This window comes from Myotis myotis, unplaced genomic scaffold (assembly GCF_014108235.1).
Source record: "Myotis myotis isolate mMyoMyo1 unplaced genomic scaffold, mMyoMyo1.p scaffold_m19_p_78, whole genome shotgun sequence".
NCBI classification, from domain to species: domain Eukaryota; kingdom Metazoa; phylum Chordata; class Mammalia; order Chiroptera; family Vespertilionidae; genus Myotis; species Myotis myotis.
The window spans coordinates 3101-26474 of NW_023416388.1; the positions used below are offsets into that span (position 1 = coordinate 3101).

Sequence of the window (23374 nt, forward strand, 5' to 3'; positions counted from 1 at the left end):
TGTCCTAGCTCCTGCCCACAGCAGTGGGGAGATAAGAATGTAGATGTTGGCACAAGGACCCCAATCATGGCCCCCATTTGCCTCTCCCCGTGGCACCTTGGGGAGCAGGGGGGAGGGTGATGGGTTTTGACAGGAAACAGTCAGCATCTCAGCATCAAGGAGGGGGACAGGCAGCAGGTCCCCCGAGTCCCCGGGAGGAGCAGACAGAGGGAGGGAGGTTTCAGCCCCACTTCCCCTTCGTCTGTGTCACTGTGGAACCCCGCGAATTTGCCATCAATCTTATAGCTCACTCCACAGATGTACTCAGCCTCGTCCTCAGACTGGAGGTTGGAGATGGTTAAGTAGCGGTCGGCCCCGGAGCTGGAGCCCGAGAAGCGATCAGGGATCCCGTCCCCCTTGGTTTGGTTTCCGTCACTCTTAAGTCTCATGATGAACCGAGGGGCCTGTCCTGGTCTCTGCTGAAACCAGCGAACATTAGAGCTGCTGTGCTCCTGGCTCAGGGTGCAGGTGAGCTTGGCCGAGGCCCCCAGGGCGGCAGAGGCAGATGGGGGCTGGGTGAGCACAGGAGCACAGAGACCTGCGGACAGAAAACACAAGAGCGATGCCCACTGCACCCCGATGAACAGGCGCCCCTGGGACTGAGCTCGGAGGGAGAATCGGGGGCAGGACCCCAGGTGCGGTGGCCGCTCTGACCTGTGGAGACGACGAGGGGCAGGAGGTAGAGGGGAAGCCAGGCCATGGTGGGAGGGTCCTGAGCGCTGCCTGCGGCTGCCCAGCTGGCACTGGCCCTGCCAGCTCCTGTCTTATCCTCTCTGCCTGCAGCTCAGGAGGGAGGAGCAGGGATGCAAATCTGTTGTCTGGGCCCAGCCAGGGTCTGTCTCAGCTGCTGGCCCAGCCCTGAGCCGAGGGCCTCCTGTGGGGACTCCCCTGGGGCAGAGGGCAGGTGTGGGTTTCATTGCTAAGAGCTGGTTGACCCAACAGAAGGGTCTTCAAAAGAGCTCAGTCCTGCTCTTTGCACTTGACACAGCCCAGGGGACTATGACCTCTTAAGGCCCCGGAACCAGGACCCACACCGCCCCCTGGTGTCCCCAGGGTGAATGTCACCTGCCTATGCAGCTGGTTCATCACCATGACTGCTTCTGAGAGCTTCCTGGAGGCTGACAGTTGGGGGGTGTGTTCCTGGGCCCCTCACTCAGAGTCTCAGGAGTCCACACCGTCCTCTGCTGGGCCCAGCCTCTCCTCCAGCCAATGAGGAGGGAGCGTCCTGGGAGGTGAATGATTTTCCCAGAATCCCCCAGACAGAGCTGATGGGTCAAGACTCCAGTGCAGGAGACTGACCTCGGAGCCAGACCTTCAGCTCCCTCCCTGCCCTACTCTCCCCTCCAGGTCCCCCCTCCACCACTGTAGACCTCCTGACCCCTCCTGTCCCTGCCCTCTTTTCTCTATTCAGGTGTCTGTCCTCCCTGCGTTGTGGTGAACAGCGCTCATATCTTCATGGTGATGGCATCGGCCTTTCCCTGGGAAACAAGGATCTGTGTGTGGACTGAGGTGGGGACACTCCCTTGCTCCCTCTGGGGCTGACCCCACGGGGTCATGTGTGAAAGGCACAGGGCATCAGGTCCTGTTTAGATCCCGTGTCGGGCTAGGCTGCTAGCGGTTTGGACCAGGATTGCTCTTCTGACCTGGCCAAGGCCATTGAGTGTGGAGCAGGGTCAGGACAGGAACAGGAAGCCTTTGGTTTATGAAGCACATTTGGTCAGAAACCAGGTTCACCCACCATCCCTGATGGATGTGCTGGTTGTCCACCTGTCCTGCTGAGGATGCGAGGAAATGGTTCACTCCCTCACGCTGGCGACGCTGGACATGGAAACGAAGTGGGAGGCGCTTGGTGACTCATGAGCACAGACAGACAGACCCCTGGCCACTGCTCAGCGTTTGGTCTAAAGAGGGAACTGACATGAGCCCAGGCACCTGCCTCAGACACGCCCCCTGCTGCTCCCAGCTGAGGGGCCACCAGCTCCCCTCTCCCTTCCCCCCCGATGCTGCCCCTCCTCACACCCACACCCCAGGGTCTCCCCAGGGCCCTGCTGGCCACACCTGCTGCCCAGTTCTCACCCCTGAGCTGTGGGCTCATGACCAAGTGGGAGGGAGCCTGTTAGTTCCGTCCTGGGCGACCTGACCTCCATGGAAGGGTCTGAGCTGGGGAATGAGGCCCACATGGCCCTTTGTGGGGAACAGCAGGTCACCCCGTCCATGGACATTCCTGATTGTCAGCTGTCCCTCCAGATCCCTGCGCACAGCACAGCGTCATGCCTCAGGGAGGTTCATGGAAATGACCTTCCTACCAAGAAGGGTACTGACAGCAGCATTTATTTATCTCTTTTTAAAAAATATTTTTTATTGGTTTCAGAGAGGAAGGGGAGGGAGAGAGAATAGAAACATCATTGATGAGAGAGAATCATTGACTGGCTGCTTAATGCATGGCCCCTAATGGGGATCTAGCCTGCAACCTGGGCACGAGCCCTTGATCAGTATCAAACCCGGGACCCATCAGTATGCTGGTCGATGCTCTATCCACTGAGCAGCACCAGTGAGTCCAGCAACATTTATTTTAAACATAAAAGGCCCACTGTCATCAGGACACTGACTGGTGATAAATGTGTCTGGGAGCCCAGGTTCCCTGTAAACTGAACTTCTATTGAACATGGTGGACGTCACTGTGGAGCTGATGTGGCTGCTGTTACAGACGTTCCCGCTCACGGTGTCCAGGCCCCTCCCGGGGGCCGTCCCGATGCACCCACACTCCTCATGGGCCTCCTGCTCCCGGACAGGACCCATGGCTGACAGGGCTCCATCTGGGGTTGTACACAGGCGCCCGAAGCTGCCCCTGCTCTCGCTGGACACAGATGGGCAGCCGTGCTCAGGGCTTGGTCTGAAGCTTTCGGGGCTGGAGGAGAGGGTTATGCACGTAGGTTTCTGTCCCACTTCCCCATCTGCCTGTGTCACTGTGCACTTTAGCACTGCCGTCCCACACCGAACAGTAATAGTCGGCCTCGTCCTGGGCCTGGGCCCCGCTGATGGTCAGGGTGTTCGTGTTCCCTGAGTCAGAGCTAGAGAATCGCTCAGGGATCCCTGAGGGTCGGTTGTTGTTACCATAGATGACCACCACCGGGGCCTGGCCGGGCTTCTGCTGGTGCCAGCTTGGATAATAACTTGTTAGGGGTTGTCCCTCGCAGGTGATCCTGGCCGTCTGTCCCGGGGCCACAGACACTGCTGGGGGCTGAGTCACTACTGAAGAGGCCACAGAACCTGTAAGAGAGGAGAGGAGAGGAGAGGGGAGGAGAAGAGAGGTGAGTGTGGGCATGAGGCTCTCAGTCCCAGAGGCCCACACCCCGCAGCATCCCCTGAGCTGAGCTGAAGGTCATGGCCAGGCTGCTCCCTGGTTTCGGGGCCTGAGCCTGGGGATAGCACCTGTGCAGAGTGTGAGGAGGGGGAGCAGGAGGGTCCAGGCCATGGTGAGGCTGCCAGGCTCTGCTCTGAGCCCTCAGCTGGGGTGTGGTCTTCAAGGCTCCTCACCCCTGGGTGGGCGGGGCCTCATGCAAATCCACTTCCTTCCTCCTGGGCCTCAGGGGTGTCTCCCTGCTGAGCAGCACAGGGCTCAGTGGAGGAGGCTGTGCCAGGGCTCCATGCACAGGCCTGAGCCAGGTTCCCAGAGCGCCCTGTGCTGCCCAGTTAGAAAGGTCTGTCCGGCCGGTGCGGCCCAATGTTGGAGCATCGACCATGAACCAGGAGGTCCTTGTTCAATTCCAGGTCAGGGCCCATGCCCAGGTAGGGGGTCAATCCCCAGTAGGAGGGTTGCAGGAGGCTGCCAATCAGTGATTTTCTCATCATTGATGTTTCCATCTTTTTTTCTGCCTGTGTCTGAAATGAGTAAACATATTTTTTAAAAAATTAAAAAGAAACATCTGACCTATATGACCCAGCAGCTGCACACACACAGGCTGAGGCCTGGCCTCCTCCCTGGGCGTGTGGACAACCCTCAGGCCTCCTGTCTGGTGAGGACTCGCCCTCAGGGCGGGGCTGGGGGTCTGGAGGAGCCTGTGGGGCCAGTGGTCACACTGGCCCCTCAGGGCGGGGCTGGGGGTCTGGAGGAGCCTGTGGGGCCAGTGGTCATGCTGGGGTGGGAGAGGCTGGGATCCCATGGCCAGAGGCAGAGAAATTGCTCAGGTGCCTCTCAGGCGACCTTGGTATTGATTGTTTTAGGAAGAAATAAGAGAAATCGTTGAGACCCAAGGCCCGGCCACAATTCTCTGATGACATCAGAAGCAGGATTCACCAAAGAAACGATCAGTACATTGAAGCTCATGGAAAACAGCCTCCTTGGCTTTGCAAAGTTTTCTAAAGAAACAGGCAGCAGAGAGAAGAGAAGAGACATAGGTGTTAACAGCACATCCAATGGTGACCAGTGCAGAGAGGACAGGAGGAAACATGACATTTAGCCAAAGAATCACAGCCCAGGAGGACACAGGCAGATCCAAGAGCAGGCGCGTCAGGAAGAGGGTGTGTGACGGCCATGAGCACAGGGGAGGGCGTCCATCCTCAGCTGTTAGGGAAACACCAGCGAAACCACAGCGAGACAGGACCACACACGGGTCAGGGGCTCCCGTGACACAGGGACTCCGGTGCCGGCAGGGGCGGGAGGAAGGGAGGCGGGTACAGGGACGGTGGGAACGGGAAAGGGTCGGTGACTGTGGGGAGGCGCCTCAGAGCCTCTCGGGGACTGAGACTCGCACTCAGCACACAGCCCAGCAGCTGTGCTCCGGGCACTCATTTCAGAGGGAGGCCTGTGCTCACAGGGACACTGTGCACAGAGGTCATGGCCCCGCGGGCACCACGTCCACGGGGGAAGCTACGGAAGCCTCTGCCCCTCCTGCGTGGACAGGTTAAAAGACGTCAGTCCCCCCAGACCAGGGACACTACTCAGCAATGACAAGGAAGGAGCTCTTTTTAAAATATAGGTATTTTAATTTATTTCAGAGAAAGAGGGACTGAGAAAGAGAGAGAGGCAGAGGGCACCTGGGACCTCGTTTGGGATAAAGTCACCACAGCCCATTAGAGAACAGCCCTTCACAGCAGAGGGGGACACCATGGCCCTGGGACCCTGTGCCTCCAGCCACCTGGGGTGATAGAGGTGACTGCGGCATCAGTCCTGATCCATCTCCTCCTGCTCCCTGTCCCCTCCCTCCCCGGAGACCAGCCCCTCCTACCCTCCTGCCCCTGGGGGTTCACCCCGGCCCCGGGCAGCTCCTGGAACTTCATCTCAGAACCAGCCACTGGGGACCAGCCCTGCCTCCCTCCTGCCCCAGCTCAGCTCAGCGCCCAGGGACCCGGGAGAGTGAGTGCACAGCTGCTCCCTGCGGCCTGGGCGGTGAGGGTGTGTGAAAGGCACTGCATTTCAGATTCCAGAAAACCAGACAGGAGGCCAGCCCGTCCCCTCTCCTGGGCTCCCCTTGTGATGTAATTGAGGGGGATCCCCCACAGGACTCCCCTCCAGCAGGAAGGAGGCCACATGTTTCCCACTTCAGTCTCCCCGCCCCCAGGCCCTGCTGCCCTCCCAGGGGACATGACCTTGGCCTGACCATGGGAAAGGCCTGGGCAGAGGGGGAGCCTGTCTTGGCCCCACAAGGGGAGGCCCTGGCACAGTGGGAGGAGCCAGGCCCTGCTCCTGGCTAATTCTGCTCAGACCTCCTCACAGGCCCCGCCTCCCTCCTGGGCCCCAGCTCTGGGCCCCCCACAGGTTAGGGCTCTGTCCTGCCTCCCTGAGGACCAAACACTTCCTGTTGACCACCCTTCCATCCAGGCCCCTGTCGGAGTCCATGCTGCATCCGAGTGAAGGGGTTCACTGCCACGGTCACCTCCAGGACCCCAAGATGTGGGCCTCTCCCCTGACCAGATCCCCAGGTTGGAGCGCAGGGCCTGAGGGCTGGGGGACACGGTATTCATGCCCGGCCCCTCTCTCAGTGTTTCCCTCCTGAGCAGGCAGCTCTCCCAGCATCGTCCCCACAGGCCTGTGGGTGAAGACTCTCATGCTGTCGGGTCCCAGGGACCTACGTGGTGCCCGCACGGGCCTCTCCTCTGGGCTCTCAGCAGGAGGAGGTGGGAGATGAGGGGGTGCAAGGAGGAGAGTCATGGGCTCAGGGTCCTGGGGAGGGGCAATGATCCACCCTCCCGACCTGTGGGAGAAGCCCAGGGAGGGAGGTTTCTCTCCTCATCCACCATTTCCATCACCAGGAACAGAGGCCCCAGAGGACAGAGGACCCGCTGAGTCCCCCAGCGCTGCCGGGGCCGGGCCAGGCCCAGGGAGGACTCCTGACCCTGAGCCTGGCCCACAGCTGCTCAGACAGCGGGTGAGCGTGGGCACCAGGCCCGGCGGGCAGGTTTCTGTCCCACTTCCCCATCTGCCTGTGTCACTGTGAGTAACTGCCATAAGGTACACCACAGTAATAGTCCGCCTCGTCCTCAGACTGGAGGCTGGAGATGGTTAAGTAGCGGTCGGCCCCGGAGCTGGAGCCCGAGAAGCGATCGGGGATCCCGTCCCCCTTGGTGTGGCTTCCGTCGCTGTTAACCTGCATCAAATACCGAGGGGCCTGTCCTGGTCTCTGCTGATACCAGTGTATATAGTAGCTGCTGTGCTCAGCGCTGAGGGTGCAGGTGAGCTTGGCCGAGGCCCCCAGGGCGGCAGAGGCAGACGGGGGCTGGGTGAGCACAGGATCAGCACAGAGACCTGCGGACAGAAAACACAAGAGCGATGCCCACTGCACCCCGATGAGCAGGCGCCCCTGGGACTGAGCTGGGAGGGAGAATGGGGGGCAGGACCCCAGGTGCGGTGGCCGCTCTGACCTGTGGAGACGACGAGGGGCAGGAGGTAGAGGGGAAGCCAGGCCATGGTGGGAGGGTCCTGAGCGCTGCCTGCGGCTGCCCAGCTGGCACTGGCCCTGCCAGCTCCTGTCTTATCCTCTCTGCCTGCAGCTCAGGAGGGAGGAGCAGGGATGCAAATCTGTTGTCTGGGCCCAGCCAGGGTCTGTCTCAGCTGCTGGCCCAGCCCTGAGCCCCGGGCCTCCTGCGGGGACACCCCTGGGGCAGAGGGCAGGTGTGGGTTTCATTGCTAAGAGCTGGTTGGCCCAACAGAAGGGTCTTCAAAGGAGCTCAGTCCTGCTCTTTGCACTTGACACAGCCCAGGGGACTCTGACCTCTAAAGGCTGGAAACCAGGCCCCACAGTGCCCCCTGGTGTCCCCAGGGTGAATGTCACCTACCTGTGCAGCTGGTTCATCACCATGACTGCTTCTGAGAGCTTCCTGGTGGCTGACAGGTGGGGGGTGTGTCCCTGGGCCCCTCACTCAGCGTCATAGGAGCCCACACCGTCCTCTGCTGAGGGCCCAGCCTCTCCTCCAGCCAATGAGGAGGGAGCGTCCTGGGAGGTGAATGATTTTCCCAGAATCCCCCAGACGGAGATGATGGGTCAAGACTCCAATGCAGGAGCCTGACCTCAGAGCCTGACCTTCAGCCCCCTCCCTGCCCTGCCCCACAGGCGGCCTCCCCCACACCCAGTCCCCCCCACCAGGCCTCCTGAGCCCTCCTGGCCCCGCCCTCTTTTCTCTATTCAGGTGTCTGTCCTCCTTGAGTTGGGACTGAAGAGCGCTCACATCTGCACCACGTTGGAATCTGCATTTCTCTTGAAATTTGGACCCGTCTGTGCACAGAGGTGGGGACTCTGAAATATTTTCCAGTTTTTAAAAACTCAGGACAATAATCATGTAAAAGTATCAATATTTTTTATTTAATTCACATTGAAGTGATAATAATTTTAAGAAAGTGAGTTTAAAAAATCCGGTATGAAAACGGACAGCACTTGTGTGTTCTCATTAAAATCAGGACGCTGGAAGTTGTTGAATGACATATTGGTTTAAAGTGTTATATCCATTGGACCACACTGCTCTCCACCTTTGGTGTATCTGTCACTTTCTTTCGAAAAAGGAGAGAGCCCGGCTGGTGTTGCTCAGTGGTTGACCTATGAACCCGGAGGTCTCGGTTCCATTCCCTGTCAGGGCACATGCCCGGGTTGGGGGCTGGATCCCCAGTGTGGGGCGTGCAGTTGGCCGCTGATCCATGATTCTCTCTCATCATTGACGTTTCTCTCTCTCCCTCTCCCTTCTTCTCTGAAATAAATAAAAACATTCTTTTAAAAAAAGAAAAGAAAGCCCTGACCGGTTTGGCTCAGAGGATAGGGCGCAGGCCTGCGGACTGAAGGGTCCCAGGTTCGATTCCGGTCAAGGGCATGTACCTTGGTTGCGGGCACATCCCCAGTGGGAGGATGTGCAGTAGGCAGCTGATCGATGTTTCTCTCTCATCGATGTTTCTAACTCTCTATCCCTCTCGCTTCCTCTCTGTAAAAAAATCAGTAAAATATATTTTAAATAAAAGAAAAGACACAGGAGAGAATCCTCTCCGGCACCTTCCCAGGAGGTGGCGTCACAGCTGTGACCACGGAGAGGCCACGGGGCTGTGGGGGCGACCAGGGCCTCTGGGGGACAAGACCAGTCGCTCACCCTCCAGGACTCCTCCTGGGGTCACAGTGCGGGCGATGCCCGGGATCTGCAGAGGCTGCTTTGTCCCCCAAGAACATTCTGGGGTTTCCCATGTGATCATCTCCTGAGGGCCTGTGGTCAGAGTCATTGCTGGGCGGGACCCTGTACCTGTCTCTCCCTCGCAGAACTGAGTCTCCTGGAGCCGTGACCTGCGCTGGGAGCAGCCGAGGCAGGAGCACGAGGTCCTGAGAGGCTGTTCAGTCAGAGCATCGCACTCGCTGTCAAGGTCAGGATGGCCCCCTGCGGCGGGACTGTCACTCAGGGCTGCAGGAGGGAGCAGCTGTTTGCAGAGGCCTGAGCCTCTCCTGCGGGAGGAGGGATCCTGTCCTCCTCTCTGAGCTGTTGGTTCTCATGGGGGAGGCGGGCGATTCCTGGGACACAGCTCACTGCTTTCTGGGCTGCGGGTCCTCACACTTGCCCAGATGCCACCAGAGCAGACTCGGGTCTGGGGCCCATTTTGCCCCCAAGGAGTCCAAGCTTCTCTGAGGAGCTGCCTGTGCCTCCCTCAGAGCTTCTCCCTCTGCTGGGGGCAGGATGCGGGGTTGGGGGCTGGCTCTGTGGGATGTGCCCTCTGAGGTGCTGGAGGCGCCTTCTGGCCTCGGGTGGCTCCCCCCACACGGGCCCCTCTGTCATCTGTGCTGTGAGGAGCGTCTGCAGCCCCAGAGGCCGCCCTGCAGCTCTGTCCCCTCAGTGCTCCGCCCGCTGGACGCTGGTTTGCTCTCTGGGGCCGCTGAAGCGCTCTGACGGGAGACCCTCCTCCAGGGGGTCCCTCTGGGGGGAGCGTGGAGGCCAGACTGGTGCCTGCAATGTGGTGACATGGAGGCCGCACTGGAGGCTGCAGGGCCTTCTGACCTGAGGCAGGGACTTGGGGCCTTGGCGTCAGGCGCGCACTGGGCCTGAGTCTCACTCAGGAGAGGCCATGACCTCGGGGGAGGCCCTTCCCTGCCCCGGGGGTGCCTTGTGGGGCGCGGGTACAGTGTTCGGACAGGTTCAAGCCTCAGACTAATGAAAGGACAGGGTCCTCTCATTGCCACGTGCAAGTCCCAGCCTGAGGGCAGGGCCCTCCCAGCACAATCACAGCTAACAGTTGTAGCTGTGAGCATGAACCTGTGGTCCAAACACGTGGCCCCATGTGCCTTGTGATAGAGTTCGGGTGCAGGTAGTTGAGTGGGGTTGGAGCTCACGAGAATGCTGTGAACAACGTGATCACGCCCCTACTTTGCCTCGAGGCATCTGCTATAAAATAAAGACATGGCTTGTGGGCGCTGGCACTGTCTCCTCATCAGGGAGCAGCATCCCACTGAGACCCAGCTTTCATTCTCTTGCTGTCTTTTCTTAATCCTTCACCGACCCCTCTCAGGGTCACTGAACCAGGCTGAGCTGGCCTGGCACATAAGGCACCCTGGGGCTGACTATGCCATGGCCATGCCGGCTCACCCCAGTGCCTCCCAGTGAGAGCCCAGCTGTGACCCCAGGGGCCCAGCAGCGGTGGGCGGTGTGTCACTCACTAGTCGGCTCCGTTCAGAGTCCTGGGCTGCCAGGGAGCTGGGCTCTAGGAGCTCAGTTGAGCCGATAGGGTCTGGGGATTCATCCAGAAGGTGGCCCAGTCCTACTATGTACCAGCCGTGGGCAAACTATGGCCCGCGGGCCGGATCCGGTCCGTTCGGCTGTTCTATCCGGCCCGCGGAGCCGAAAGAGCGGAGGGTTCTCTTGCTCTCCCCTCCGCTCCTTCACCAGCAGCAGTGTTAACATGGCAACGTCGGGAAACACGGCCGCAGCTCCTTCTTCTGAGTCCAGTTTAAGAACCCATTGTGGCTCTCGAGTCAAAACGTTTGACCCCCCCCCCCCCCCCCCCCCGGTACACATTCAAGGCCGTGGTTCTGGACACAGGGTTCCGTCAGTCTGTCCTGGCTCAGGCCTCTGTCAGGAATTACACTGTGGCCCAGACACACCAGGGAGCCAGGTCCTGCCCGCCCTGAGCCTCCCCTGCCCCTCCCTCTGCAGAGCTCCCCAGGCTGAGGAGGGGGCAACTGGAGACCTCAGAAGTGGGACCTGGGCTGAACCTGCACAGGGCTTGGTCTGCAGTCCTCGGGGCTGGAGGAGAGGGTGACACAGGGAGGTTTCTGTCCCACTTCCCCATCCGCCTGTGTCACTGTGAGCTTTAGCACTGCCGTCCCACACCGCACAGTAATAGTCGGCCTCGTCCTGGGCCTGGGCCCCGCTGATGATCAGGGTGTTGGTGTCCCCTGAGTCAGAGCTAGAGAATCGCTCAGGGATCCCTGAGGGTCGGTTGTTGTTATCATACATGACCACCACCGGGGCCTGGCCGGGCTTCTGCTGGAGCCATACAGGATAAGCTTTTTCTATGAGATCTCCCTGGCAGGTGATCCGGGCCATCTGTCCCGGGGCCACAGACACTGCTGGGGGCTGAGTCACTACTGAAGAGGCCACAGGACCTGTAAGAGAGGAGAGGAGAGGAGAGGAGAGGTGAGGAGAGTGTGGGCATGAGGCTCTCAGTCCCAGAGGCCCACACCCCGAAACGTCCCCTGAGCTGAGCTGAAGGTCATGGCCAGGCTGCTCTCTGGTTTCGGGGCCTGAGCCTGGGGCAGCACCTGTGCAGAGTGTGAGGAGGGGGAGCAGGAAGGTCCAGGCCATGGTGAGGCTCCAGGCTCTGTTCTGAGCCCTCAGCTGGGGTGTGGTCTTCAAGGCTCCTCACCCCTGGGTGGGCGGGGCCTCATGCAAATCCACTTCCTTCCTCCTGGGCCTCAGGGGTGTCTCCCTGCTGAGCAGCACAGGGCTCAGTGGAGGAGGCTGTGCCAGGGCTCCATGCACAGGCCTGAGCCAGGTTCCCAGAGCGCCCTGTGCTGTCCAGTTAGAAAGGTCTGTCCGGCTGGTGTGGCACGATGTTGGAGCATCGACCATGAACCAGGAGGTCCTGATTAGATTCCAGGTCAAGGCCCATGCCCTGTTGGGGGCTCCATCCCCAGTAGGAGGGGTGCAGGAGGTTGTCAATCGGTGATTCCCTCATCATTGATGTTTCCATCTCTCTCTCCCTTTCCCTACTTTCTCTGAAATCAATAAAAACTTTTTTAAGAAAAAGAGATATTTCTGACCCCTGACCCAGCACCCTGGCCTCCTCTCTGGGCATATGGACAACCCTCAGGCCTCCTGTCTGGTGAGGACTCACCCACGGGGCGGGGCTTGGGGGCTGGGAGGAGCCTGTGGGGACAGTGGTCATGCTGGGGTGGAAGAGGCCAGGATCCCATGGCCAGAGGCAGAGAAATTACTGATGTACTTCCCAGGCGACCTTGATCTATTGAGCACAGCTGTTTTGGGACACAAGAGGCAGCCAATCAATGTTTCTCATCAATGATGTTTCTCTTTCCGTCCCCCTTCCTCTCCAGAAAAGCAGTAACTGAATCTCCTTCATCCCAGCCAGCCTGGATGTTGTCCTCGCCTGTGTCCCACTCGCCCATGAATGCCCTAGGATCCCCCTGCCATCTGCACTGTGACTTCCCCAATAAGAAGGTAGGGACACCCCACGGCGGGCTTCATCCCTCGGCCATGGCATGGGCTCTCTCTATCCTGAATGACAAAATACATGGGGTAGGAGAAAGCAGGTTTACAGCTGTGAGTATGTGGAACATGGAGTTTATTCTTGTGTTATTATGTATTCACTAGAAGCCCCAGCAGCTGCGGGCAGCTGGCCAGGTACTGCCTACCTTCCCCTGGCAGGCCCCGCCCCCTGGGTGGAGGGCAGTTCTGAGAGGACACAGCCTTTCCTTCAGATCCCCACCTCACAACTTCCTTGGTCATGGGAAGTATTGGGAGTCCAAAAAGGAAGGAAAGAAGGAAGGAAGGAAGGAAGGAAGGAAGGAAGGAAGGAAGGAAGGAAGGAAGGAAGGAAGGAAGGAAGGAGGCAGGAAATTAAAACATTTTCTTTATTGTCTTTCCCACTTCATTAGTTGAGAACTGGATCCAGGTTGGTCTGCACAGGTGTGGGAGGCCCAGGGATTTGAAGTGAGGATGTCCCAGAGGATTGTGGGACATCTACCCAGCATTCCTAGCACAGCCTCCCTGTGGCTGTTACAATGAGCGCTTTGGAATGAGGGGCCTCTGGATGCACAAAACACAGCACAGGCAGTAACCTGAGAGCTCGGCTCCTGTGGATTTCGTGGGGGGAGGGGAGAAGAGCTGAAAAACACGCTGGCTGTCAAGGCTCTGGGAGAGGCGGGAGGAAGGGGTAGAGGACGAATCCTCCAGGCCAGGCCCCCTATCGCCCTGCCCAGGGAGGGGAGCATCTTCAGAGCAAGGAGGGGGCCTGGGAGCCTGGGGTAGGTTTTGGTCTCACTTCCCCATGAACCCGCACCACTGTGGAGAGTGCCACTGCCTGCATATGAGCAGCAGTGATAATCGGCCTCGTCCTCGGCCTGCAGCCCAGAGATGGTCAGGGTGGCCGTGTTGCCAGACTTGGAGCCAGAGAAGCGCTCAGGGATCCCCGAGGGCCGGGTGCTGACCCTATAAATCAGGAGTTTAGGGGCCGTGCCCGGGCGCTGTTGGTACCAGGAGACCTCATTATACCTCCCAATGTCATTGCTGCTCCCAGCACAGGAGATGGTGACTGACGTCCCTGGAGTCCCAGACACTGAGGGCGGCTGAGTGAGGGGAGCCTGGGCCCAGGACCCTGAAAAGAGCAACAACACACTCTGGTGAGCTCAGTGCTGGGCCCGGGGGGCCTGGAGGAGGCAGAGTCAGCCCAGGTGCCCGTGTCCCTCCCCGGAGGCCTCACCTGTGCCCTGAGAGAGGAGGCTGAGGAGGAGCAGAGCCCAGGCCATGGTGGAGGTGCCCTGAGAGCGCTGCCTTCTGAGACCCCAGCCTGAGCCTGGCTCCCCCAGACCTCTCTTATCCCCTCCCCCTGACTCAGAGGAGGGAGGGGCATCCATGCAAATCCACTTCCTGCACCTGCCTGTCTTCTCCCTCCTCTGAGCCTACCCTTGATCTAGATGCTTCTGCTCACCAGACTCAGCGAACCTGAGAGATTATGTTGGACAGTTTTTCCTCACCCAGGACCCCCTGAGACCACAGGAGAGGAACTGGAGGACACCTTGGAGGTCCTGTCCCTCCTCTTTGGGCACCTACAGGTGGTTCTTGGCTGAGGAATACGGGGACTCCCCTCTGAGACACTGGGAGGAGGGAGGACAGGCTCTAGGTTGGCTTTTGGAACTCCAGTCCCCCTATTGCCCAAGAACCGCGGGCAAAGCCGGTATCTCCCAGCCTTTCTCTACCTTCCCTGTGGCTCCTCAGTTGAAATGAGTCCTCACGTGTCCCTTGTCCCAATCTCCACAGCGTCTGAGGCTCCGGGACATTTGCTACCTCTTCCAGGAGGGGAAAAATTGGGACAGAACGGACACAGGACACCCCACTCCACCGCCCACCCGCTCAGGAGAAGGGCCTGGTAAGCACCCAGGGGACTTCCTGCAGGTCAGGACTGAACCCCAGGGAGCACCTTCCCAAATGCAGGCAACACTGCCCCCTGGTGGCCTCAGATGATGCCAGCCAAGTCCCAGGGAAGGAAGCTCAGACCATCTTGGCCTCAGTGTGAGGTGACAGTGAGATAATAGTAGTCACTCATCTGCTCAGAAGCCCATCAGCTGGGCCTGTGGACCAAGCAGACTGGATCCTTGTCTCCTGGGAAACCATGGGGAGCCCCGGGCACAGGCCAGTTGTCCTCATCCTTCCTGTGGGAAGCAGACCTCTGACCTTCACGAGGTCCCACCTTGTCCTCCGTCCTTGTCCTGTTAGGACCATGAGGACTCAGAGCCCAGGCTGCAGGGGTCCCCGTTCTCATTACAGTCATTCTGCACACGCATGTCCACATGAGAACACATGTCATAGAAATCCTAAGCATGTCAGCCAGCACAGGAAGCAAAAGGGCCACTTGCAACTATGACTAATGACCAGTGAAGCCCGGCATATAAATTAAAGACACTAATATTTAATCCCAGATCCATGCTGATTGTATGGGGTGTTACTCATTTCAACCAATAACTTAAATGGAGAAAATGATAGTGGAGACTTCACTTCTTGCAAATTAGATGTATTTTACTTGTTGGTTCATTTTAACTGGGATTGTGGCTGGAAATGCGTTGGATCATCATGAAGAGCTTTGGGGATCCCTGAGGAATGGGGCCACCCCAACAGACATCTTGAAGAACCAAGCAGCCAACTGGAAAGATCCATCCAATGGGATGGCCTTGCACGTGCAGGCTGCCCCAGGAGAACCATTCAGCAACCTGGGCGGAGGGCAGTTCTGAGAGGACACAGCCATTCCCTCAGATCCCTACCTCACACCTTCCTTGGTCATGGAAAGTATTGGGAGCCTGGAAAGGAAGGAAAGAAGGAAGGAAGGAAGGAAGGAAGGAAGGAAGGAAGGAAAATTATAACTTTTTCTTTATTCTCTGTCCCAGTTCATTAGTGGAGAACTGGATTCAGGTTGGTCTGCACAGGTGTGGGAGGCCCAGGGTTTTGAAATGAGGATTTCCCAGAGGATTGTGGGAAATATACCCAGCAAGCCCAGCAGGGCCTCCCTGTGGCTGTTACAATGAATGCTTTATTGGGAGCTTAGAACAGAAGTAAAGAAGGAAGCAAGGAAGCAAGTAAGGAAAATAGGAAGGGAAGGAGGAAGGAATGAAGGAAGGGAGGAAAGAAGGAAGAAAGGAGGAAGAGAGGGAGGGAGGGAAATTAAAACTTTTTCTTTATTGTCTTTCCCACTTCATTAGTGGAGAACTGGATCCAGGTTGGTCTGCACAGGTGTGGGAGGCACAGGGATTTGAAGTGAGGATTTCCCAGAGGATTATGGGAAATCTACTCAGCATGCCGAGCACGGCCTCCCTGTGGCTGTTACAATGAGCGTTTTGGAATGAGGGGACGCTGGATGCACAAAACACAGCAAAGGCAGTAAAGCCGAGAGCTCGGCTCCTGTGGATTTCGTGGGGGGAGGGGAGAAGAGCTGAAAAACACGCTGGCTCTCAGGGCTCTGGGAGAGGCGGGAGGAAGGGGTAGAGGACGAATCCTCCAGGTCGGGCCTCCTATCGCCCAGCCCAGGGAGGGGAGCATCTTCAGAGCAAGGAGGGGGCCTGGGAGCCTGGGGTAGGTTTTGGTCTCACTTCCCCATGAACCCGCACCACTGTGGAGAGTGCCACTGCCTGCATATGAGCAACAGTGATAATCGGCCTCGTCCTCAGCCTGCAGCCCAGAGATGGTCAGGGTGGCCGTGTTGCCAGACTTGGAGCCAGAGAAGCGCTCAGGGATCCCCGAGGGCCGGTATGTGTCATCATGAATCAGGAGTTTAGGGGCCGTGCCCGGGCGATGTTGGTACCAGGAGACATCATCATAACCCCCGACATCATTGCTGCTCCCAGCACAGGAGATGGTGACTGACGTCCCTGGAGTCCCAGACACTGAGGGTGGCTGAGTGAGGGGAGCCTGGGCCCAGGACCCTGAAAAGAGCAAAAACACACTCTGGTGAGCTCAGTGCTGGGCCTGGGGGCCTGGAGGAGCCAGAAAGTCAGCCCAGGTGTCCGTGTCCCTTCCCCGGAGGCCTCACCGGTGCCCTGAGAGAGGAGGCTGAGGAGGAGCAGAGCCCAGGCCATGGTGGAGGTGCCCTGAGAGCGCTGCCTTCTGAGACCCCAAGCCTGAGCCTGGCTACCCCAGGCCTCTCTTATCCCCTCCCCCTGGCTCAGAGGAAGGAGGGGCCTCCATGCAAATCCACTTCCTGCACCTGCCTGTCTTCTCCTTCCTCTGAGCCTACCCTTGATCTAGATGCTTCTGCTCACCAGACTCAGCGAACCTGAGAGATTATGTTGGACAGTTTTTCCTCACCCAGGACCCCCTGAGACCACAGGAGAGGAACTGGAGGCCACCTTGGAGGTCCTGTCCCTCCTCTTAGGGTATCCAGGTGGTTCTTGGCTAAGGAATATGGGGACTCCCCTCTGAGACACTGGGAGGAGGGAGGACAGGCTCTAGGTTGGCTTTTGGAACTCCAGTCCCCCCGTTGCCCAAGAACCAGGGACAAAGCTGGTACCTCCCTGTCTTTCTCTACCATCCCTGACGCTCCTCAGTTGAAATGAGTCCTCACGTGTCCCTTGTCCCAATCTCCACAGCGTCAGAGGCTCCGGGACATTTACTGCCTCTTCCAGGAGGGGAAAAATTGGGACAGAACGGACACAGGACACCCCACTCCACCGCCCACCCGCTCAGGAGAAGGGCCTGGTAAGCACCCAGGGGACTTCCTGCAGGTCAGGGCTGAACCCCAGGGAGCACCTTCCCAAATGCAGGCAACACTGCCCCCTGGTGGCCTCAGATGATGCCAGCCAAGTCCCAGGGAAGGAAGCTCAGACCATCTTGGCCTCAGTGTGAGGTGACAGTGAGATAATAGTAGTCACTCATCTGCTCAGAAGCCCATCAGCTGGGCCTGTGGACCAAGCAGACTGGATCCTTGTCTCCTGGGAAACCATGGGGAGCCCCAGGCACAGGCCAGTTGTCCTCATCCTTCCTGTGGGAAGCAGACCTCTGACCTTCACGAGGTCCCACCTTGTCCTCCGTCCTTGTCCTGTTAGGACCATGAGGACTCAGAGCCCAGGCTGCAGGGGTCCCCGTTCTCATTACAGTCATTCTGCACACGCATGTCCACATGAGAACACATGTCATAGAAATGCTAAGCATGACAGCCAGCACAGGAAGCAAAAGGGCCACTTGCAACTATGACTAATGACCAGTGAAGCCCGGCATATAAATTAAAGACACTAATATTTAATCCTAGATCCATGCTGATTGTATGGGGAGTTACTCATTTCAACCAATAACTTAAATGGAGAAAATGATAGTGGAGACTTCACTTCTTCCAAATTAGATGTATTTTACTTGTTGGTTCATTTTAACTGGGATTGTGGCTAGAAATGCGTTGGATCATCATGAAGAGCTTTGGGGATCCCTGAGGAATGGGGCCACCCCAACAGACATCTTGAAGAACCAAGCAGCCGACTGTACAGATCCATCCAATGGGATGGCCTTGCACGTGCAGGCTGCCCCAGGAGAACCATTCAGCAGCCTGGGCGGAGGGCAGTTCTGAGAGGACACAGCCATTCCCTCAGATCCCTACCTCACACCTTCCTTGGTCATGGAATGTATTGGGAGCCTGGAAAGGAAGGAAAGAAGGAAGGAAGGAAGGAAGGAAGGAAGGAAGGAAGGAAGGAAGGATAGAAAAAAGGAAGGAAAGAAGGAAGAAAGGAAGGAAAATTATAACTTTTTCTTTATTGTCTGTCCCAGTTCATTAGTGGAGAACTGGATTCAGGTTGGTCTGCACAGGTGTGGGAGGCCCAGGGTTTTGAAATGAGGATTTCCCAGAGGATTGTGGGAAATATACCCAGCAAGCCCAGCAGGGCCTCCCTGTGGCTGTTACAATGAATGCTTTATTGGGAGCTTAGAATAGAAGTAAAGAAGGAAGCAAGGAAGCAAGTAAGGAAAATAGGAAGGGAAGGAGGAAGGAATGAAGGAAGGGAGGAAAGAAGGAAGAAAGGAGGAAGAGAGGGAGGGAGGGAAATTAAAACTTTTTCTTTATTGTCTTTCCCACTTCATTAGTGGAGAACTGGATCCAGGTTGGTCTGCGCAGGTGTGGGAGGCCCAGGGATTTGAAGTGAGGATTTCCCAGAGGATTGTGGGACATCTACCCAGCATTCCTAGCACAGCCTCCCTGTGGCTGTTACAATGAGCGTTTTGGAATGAGGGGCCTCTGGATGCACAAAACACAGCAAAGGCAGTAAAGCCAAGAGCTCGGCTCCTGTGGATTTCGTGGGGGGAGGGGAGAAGAGCTGAAAAACACGCTGGCTGTCAAGGCTCTGGGAGAGGCGGGAGGAAGGGGTAGAGGACGAATCCTCCAGGTCGGGCCTCCTATCACCCAGCCCAGGGAGGGGAGCATCTTCAGAGCAAGGAGGGGGCCTGGGAGCCTGGGGTAGGTTTTGGTCTCACTTCCCCATGAACCCGCACCACTGTGGAGAGTGCCACTGCCTGCATATGAGCAACAGTGATAATCGGCCTCGTCCTCGGCCTGCAGCCCAGAGATGGTCAGGGTGGCCGTGTTGCCAGACTTGGAGCCAGAGAAGCGCTCAGGGATCCCCGAGGGCTGGTATGTGTCATCATGAATCAGGAGTTTAGGGACCGTGCCCGGGCGATGTTGGTACCAGGAGACATCATCATAACCCCCGACATCATTGCTGCTCCCAGCACAGGAGATGGTGACTGACGTCCCTGGAGTCCCAGACACTGAGGGCGGCTGAGTGAGGGGAGCCTGGGCCCAGGACCCTGAAAAGAGCAACAACACACTCTGGTGAGCTCAGTGCTGGACCCGGGGGCCTGGAGGAGGCAGAGTCAGCCCAGGTGTCCGTGTCCCTTCCCCGGAGGCCTCACCTGTGCCCTGAGAGAGGAGGCTGAGGAGGAGCAGAGCCCAGGCCATGGTGGAGGTGCCCTGAGAGCGCTGCCTTCTGACACCCCAAGCCTGAGCCTGGCTCCCCCAGACCTCTCTTATCCCCTCCCCCTGGCTCATGGGGGAGGGGCCTCCATGCAAATCCACTTCCTGCACCTGCCTCTTCTCACACCACCCTGACCTGGTCCTGGACTCTAGATGCTTCTGTATCCTGGGCAGAACTTAGCTGAGGCATTAAACTCTGACATATACAGGGTGGGCAAATGTAGGTTTACAGCGGTGAGTATGGGAAACACAAAGTTTGTTCTTGTATTATTGTTTCTTAATTGTATTGTTTTTCATGCAAACAACTATAAACCTAAGCTTGCCCCCACCCTGTGTGTGTGTACGTAATAGATATAAAAATATTTAAAAATCTGCATTTAGTCCGGCCAGCATGGCTCAGTATTTGAGTGTTGACAAATGAACCGAGAAGCCACAGTTCAATTCCAGGTCAGGACACATGCCCAGGGTTCAGGCTGGATCCCCAGTAGGGGGGTGCAGGGGGTAGCCGATCAGTGATTCCCTCTCATCATTAATGTTTCTGTCTCTTACTCCCTCTCCCTTCCTCTCTGACATCAATAAAAATTCATTTTTTAAAAGAAGGGGTTGAGGGAGAATGACAAACCTGCAGCTCTGCCCGTGGTCCCCGAGAAGAGCAGTAACTGGATCCCCTCATCCCAGCCGGCCTGGATGCTGTCCTCGCCGGTGTCCCACGCGGCCATGGGTGGACGCCTTAGGATCCCCTGCCATCTGCACTGTGACTTCCCCAATAGGAAGGTAGGGCCACCCCACGGTGGCTGGATTCCCTAGGATCTGTCATGGGCTCCGTTGTTCCTGACCCAGAAAATCCACGGGGCGGGAGAAAGCAGGGGTACAGCTGTGAGTGTGTGGAACATGGAGTTTATTCTTGCGTTATTATTTATTCACTAGAGGCCCCAGCAGCTGCAGGCCAGGTACTGCCCACCTTCCCCTGGCAGGCCCCGCCCTCTGGTCGAACTCCAGGACAACCTCCTGGTCCAGGGGGCAGTTTGCATACTATGCTTTCATTATGTAGGATTAGTGCATTCTTTTCCACATGAACAACGGTAAACGTACTTTTGCCCGCCCTGGATGTATGTTGGGAGGAAGGAGCCTTTGGGAGGCATTGCCTCTCACAGGATATGGATTCTAGAGGCAGGGAAGTCCCCTGCGCTGCTTGCCAACTGCAAGCTAGAGAGCCCGTCAGGCTGGTGCTGCCATTCAGTGTCAGCACCAAGGCCAGGGAGCCAGGGGAGCTGATCAGGTAAGTTTCAGTCCCAGGGCAGGTGAAGGGGAGATGTGCTGTCCCCATTCAACCCCTGAGGCAAAAGTCCAGGTGGATTCATTCCTCTTTGGCCTGTTGTGCTACTCGGACCCTCAGTGGCTTGTGTGAGCCCAATCTCATGGGGAGGGCCATCTGTCTCCTGAGTGGCCGGTTCTAATACCAATCTCCCCAGGACACACCCTCACAGACACATCCCCAAATCATGTTGATCTGGGCACCCCGCAGGGCCCTCCTTCCGCCCCCCACCCTCCCTCAGGTAACCATGAAACTAACCTTCACAGCAAACATCTATGCTAATGTGCCTGAGAATGAGGCTTTGGCTGAGATGTGGCATTTTTAGTGCTAAAACCAGGAAAATTCTGGCAAAGTGGGAAGAGTTGGTCGCAGTCCAGTGTTTCCGGTGCTGAAGCCCACGTGCATTGGGAAGCCAAGCCGTTCTTGGCATTGTCGACGCACACCAGGCACATGTGTGTGCCAGGGGGACATTGCACTGGCTTGTCACAGAGAACAGATACGATGAGGATTCTTGTACAGAGGGGGACACACCGACCAGGTGTCTCTTTCCTTGTGGGAGACAAGCAGCCATGTTGGGAAGAGACCAGGCGGAGGGGAGACCGGCATCGGGCAGAACTGCCTCCAGCTGAGGAGTTCACTCATCTAAGGGAGTGGAAGGTCTGCATACAACCGAGCTGCACCCTAAAGTGTAGCCGGACAAGCCATGGGCCCCTGCTGCCGGTCACTACTTAAGCCAATTTGGCAGAACAGGGTGGAATCATATGAGTGTTTATTCCCATTCTGCGGGCTGCCTGGGGGAGCAGCGGGTCACCCACAGAAACCTGCTCTGCCCCCCATAAGCCCGCTGCTTGTATTGGGGAGAAGGACAAGGATTACAGGGGATGAAAGGTGTGCCAAATGGGCAGTTGACAGGTAATGGGGGCTGGAGATTCACAAAGGCCTGTGGGTGTGCAAAGGCTGGGGGTCTTCAAAGGGCTGGCGGCTCTGGGTTCTGCAAGAAGGTTGATCATCTTTCCATGATCACAGGCAGCTCCCTGTTGGGGAGGATGGGTCGCATTCCCGGGTGAGCTCCCAGGAACCGTGTGTAACTCCCAGCCAGGTGAGCATGTGCCTCCTTTAATCAGAACAAAACATTCACTGTGAACAGAGCAGGATTCCTATTTCTTACAATTCCAGATGGTCCCCTATCAAAACCTTCCCTGCTCAGCTTATGCGCCTACGGTGTGTAAATGAGGAAGCCGGAAAGGAAAAGAGCATCTCACGCTTTGTCCTCAGTCTCTCAGCAACACGGTCACCGTTTCCCAGTTGCTCTTCTTTCAGCAACAGGCGTGGAGAGGAACAGCCCACCCAGGAGGGCCACCCTGGCAGAGAGCATGGGGCACACGGAGATGAATGCGACAATGTCCTTTCAGTAGAAGTAAAGCCAAGATGTTCTTCTCTGGTGTAGAGACCAACGCATTTAATCGATTTTTATTGATTTCAGAGAGGAAGGGAGAGGGAGAGAGACAGCAACATCAACGATGAGAGAGAATCCTGCCTCCTGCATGCCCCCTACTGGGGATCAAGCCTGAAACCCAGGCAGGTGCCTCGACCCGGAATCCAACTGAGACCTCCTGGTTCATAGGTCGATGCTCAACCACTGAGCCACACCGGTCACTGGGTGAGACCAGAGCATTTAAAGTAAAGATTCGCCTGAGAACTGTAAACCTGCCCCAGCATGCATTGCCTCTTCTCTCTATCATTGCAGTTGGGGGTAGGGGGGTGGAAAGAGCTGCATATTACAGAACTTATGACACACAGATAAAGAGGAAACTGTGATTGTCCCAAAACAATAACAGGGAGAGAGAGAGAGAGAGAGAGGGAGAGAGAGAGAGAGAGAGAGAGAGAGAGAGATATTGCATGTTACGGTGACTGAGGAGGGAGGCGATTAGAATATGATTCTCTGGGCCCTTGTGTATGAAGGGTGGGGAAGCGTCTTCACAGCAAGGAGGGCGCCTGGGAGCCCAGGGAGGGTTTTGGTCTCACTTCCCCATGAACCTGAACCACTGTGGAGAGTGCTACTGTCTGTATATCGATATGAGCAACAGTAATAATCGGCCTCGTCCTCGGCCTGCAGCCCAGCGATGGTCAGGGTGGCTGTGTTGCCAGACTTGGAGCCAGAGAAGCGCTCAGGGATCCCCGAGGGCCGATTGCTGACACTATAAATCAGGAGTTTAGGGGCTGTGCCCGGGCTCTGTTGGTACCAGGAGACATAATTATACTTCCCAATGTCATTGCTGCTTCCAGCACAGGAGATGGTGACTGACGTCCCTGGAGTCCCAGACACTGAGGGTGGCTGAGTGAGGGGAGCCTGGGCCCAGGACCCTGAAAAGAACAACAACACACTCTGGTGAGCTCAGTGCTGGGCCCGGGGGCCCTGGAGGTGCCAGAAATTCAGCCGCGGTGTCCGTGTCCCTTCCCCGGAGGCCTCACCTGTGCCCTGAGAGAGGAGGCTGAGGAGGAGCAGAGCCCAGGCCATGGTGGAGGTGCCCTGAGAGCGCTGCCTTCTGAGACCCCAAGCCTGAGCCTGGCTCCCCCAGACCTCTCTTATCCCCTCCCCCTGCCTCATGGGGGAGGGGCCTCCATGCAAATCTGCTTCTGTTATCTCTCTGCTCACCCCTCTGAGCTGGTCCTGGCTTCCTCTCTGCCTCCCTGGAGGGCAGGGCTAATTGGAGGGATTCAGTCTCTTTGATGTGGGTGTTCTAAGACTGAGCACATGACAGCGCCTTGGAAATGCAGTCAGACTTCAGAGACCCCCAGCCCTCCAGCTATGGGTGTCAGGCTATGGTCTGGTCTGCAGGCTAAATAATCCCAGTACTTTCTCTTTTTTACATGTATTTTTTAATTTT

At 57.3% G+C, this 23374-nt stretch overlaps 5 gene segments (V, D, J or C); all 5 read right to left on the reverse strand.

Annotated features, from left to right (window-relative positions):
* Nucleotides 1-230: 230 nt before the first annotated feature.
* LOC118661001 lies at nucleotides 231-807 on the reverse strand (the record flags this gene model as incomplete). The annotated part of the segment is given in 2 exon segments: nucleotides 231-577; nucleotides 694-807. Coding segments are annotated over 2 exon segments (393 nt in total), but the record flags the coding sequence as incomplete, so codon positions are not given.
* Nucleotides 808-6467: 5660 nt separating this feature from the next.
* On the reverse strand, nucleotides 6468-7014 carry LOC118661002. The segment is given in 2 exon segments: nucleotides 6468-6784; nucleotides 6901-7014. Coding segments are annotated over 2 exon segments (363 nt in total).
* Nucleotides 7015-9333: 2319 nt separating this feature from the next.
* Nucleotides 9334-13514, reverse strand: LOC118661003. The segment is given in 4 exon segments: nucleotides 9334-9417; nucleotides 10828-11102; nucleotides 13016-13330; nucleotides 13436-13514. Coding segments are annotated over 4 exon segments (720 nt in total).
* Nucleotides 13515-15674: 2160 nt separating this feature from the next.
* LOC118661004 lies at nucleotides 15675-19194 on the reverse strand. The segment is given in 4 exon segments: nucleotides 15675-15682; nucleotides 15831-16145; nucleotides 18691-19005; nucleotides 19111-19194. Coding segments are annotated over 4 exon segments (684 nt in total).
* Nucleotides 19195-22413: 3219 nt separating this feature from the next.
* LOC118661005 lies at nucleotides 22414-23039 on the reverse strand. The segment is given in 2 exon segments: nucleotides 22414-22850; nucleotides 22959-23039. Coding segments are annotated over 2 exon segments (483 nt in total).
* Nucleotides 23040-23374: the final 335 nt, after the last annotated feature.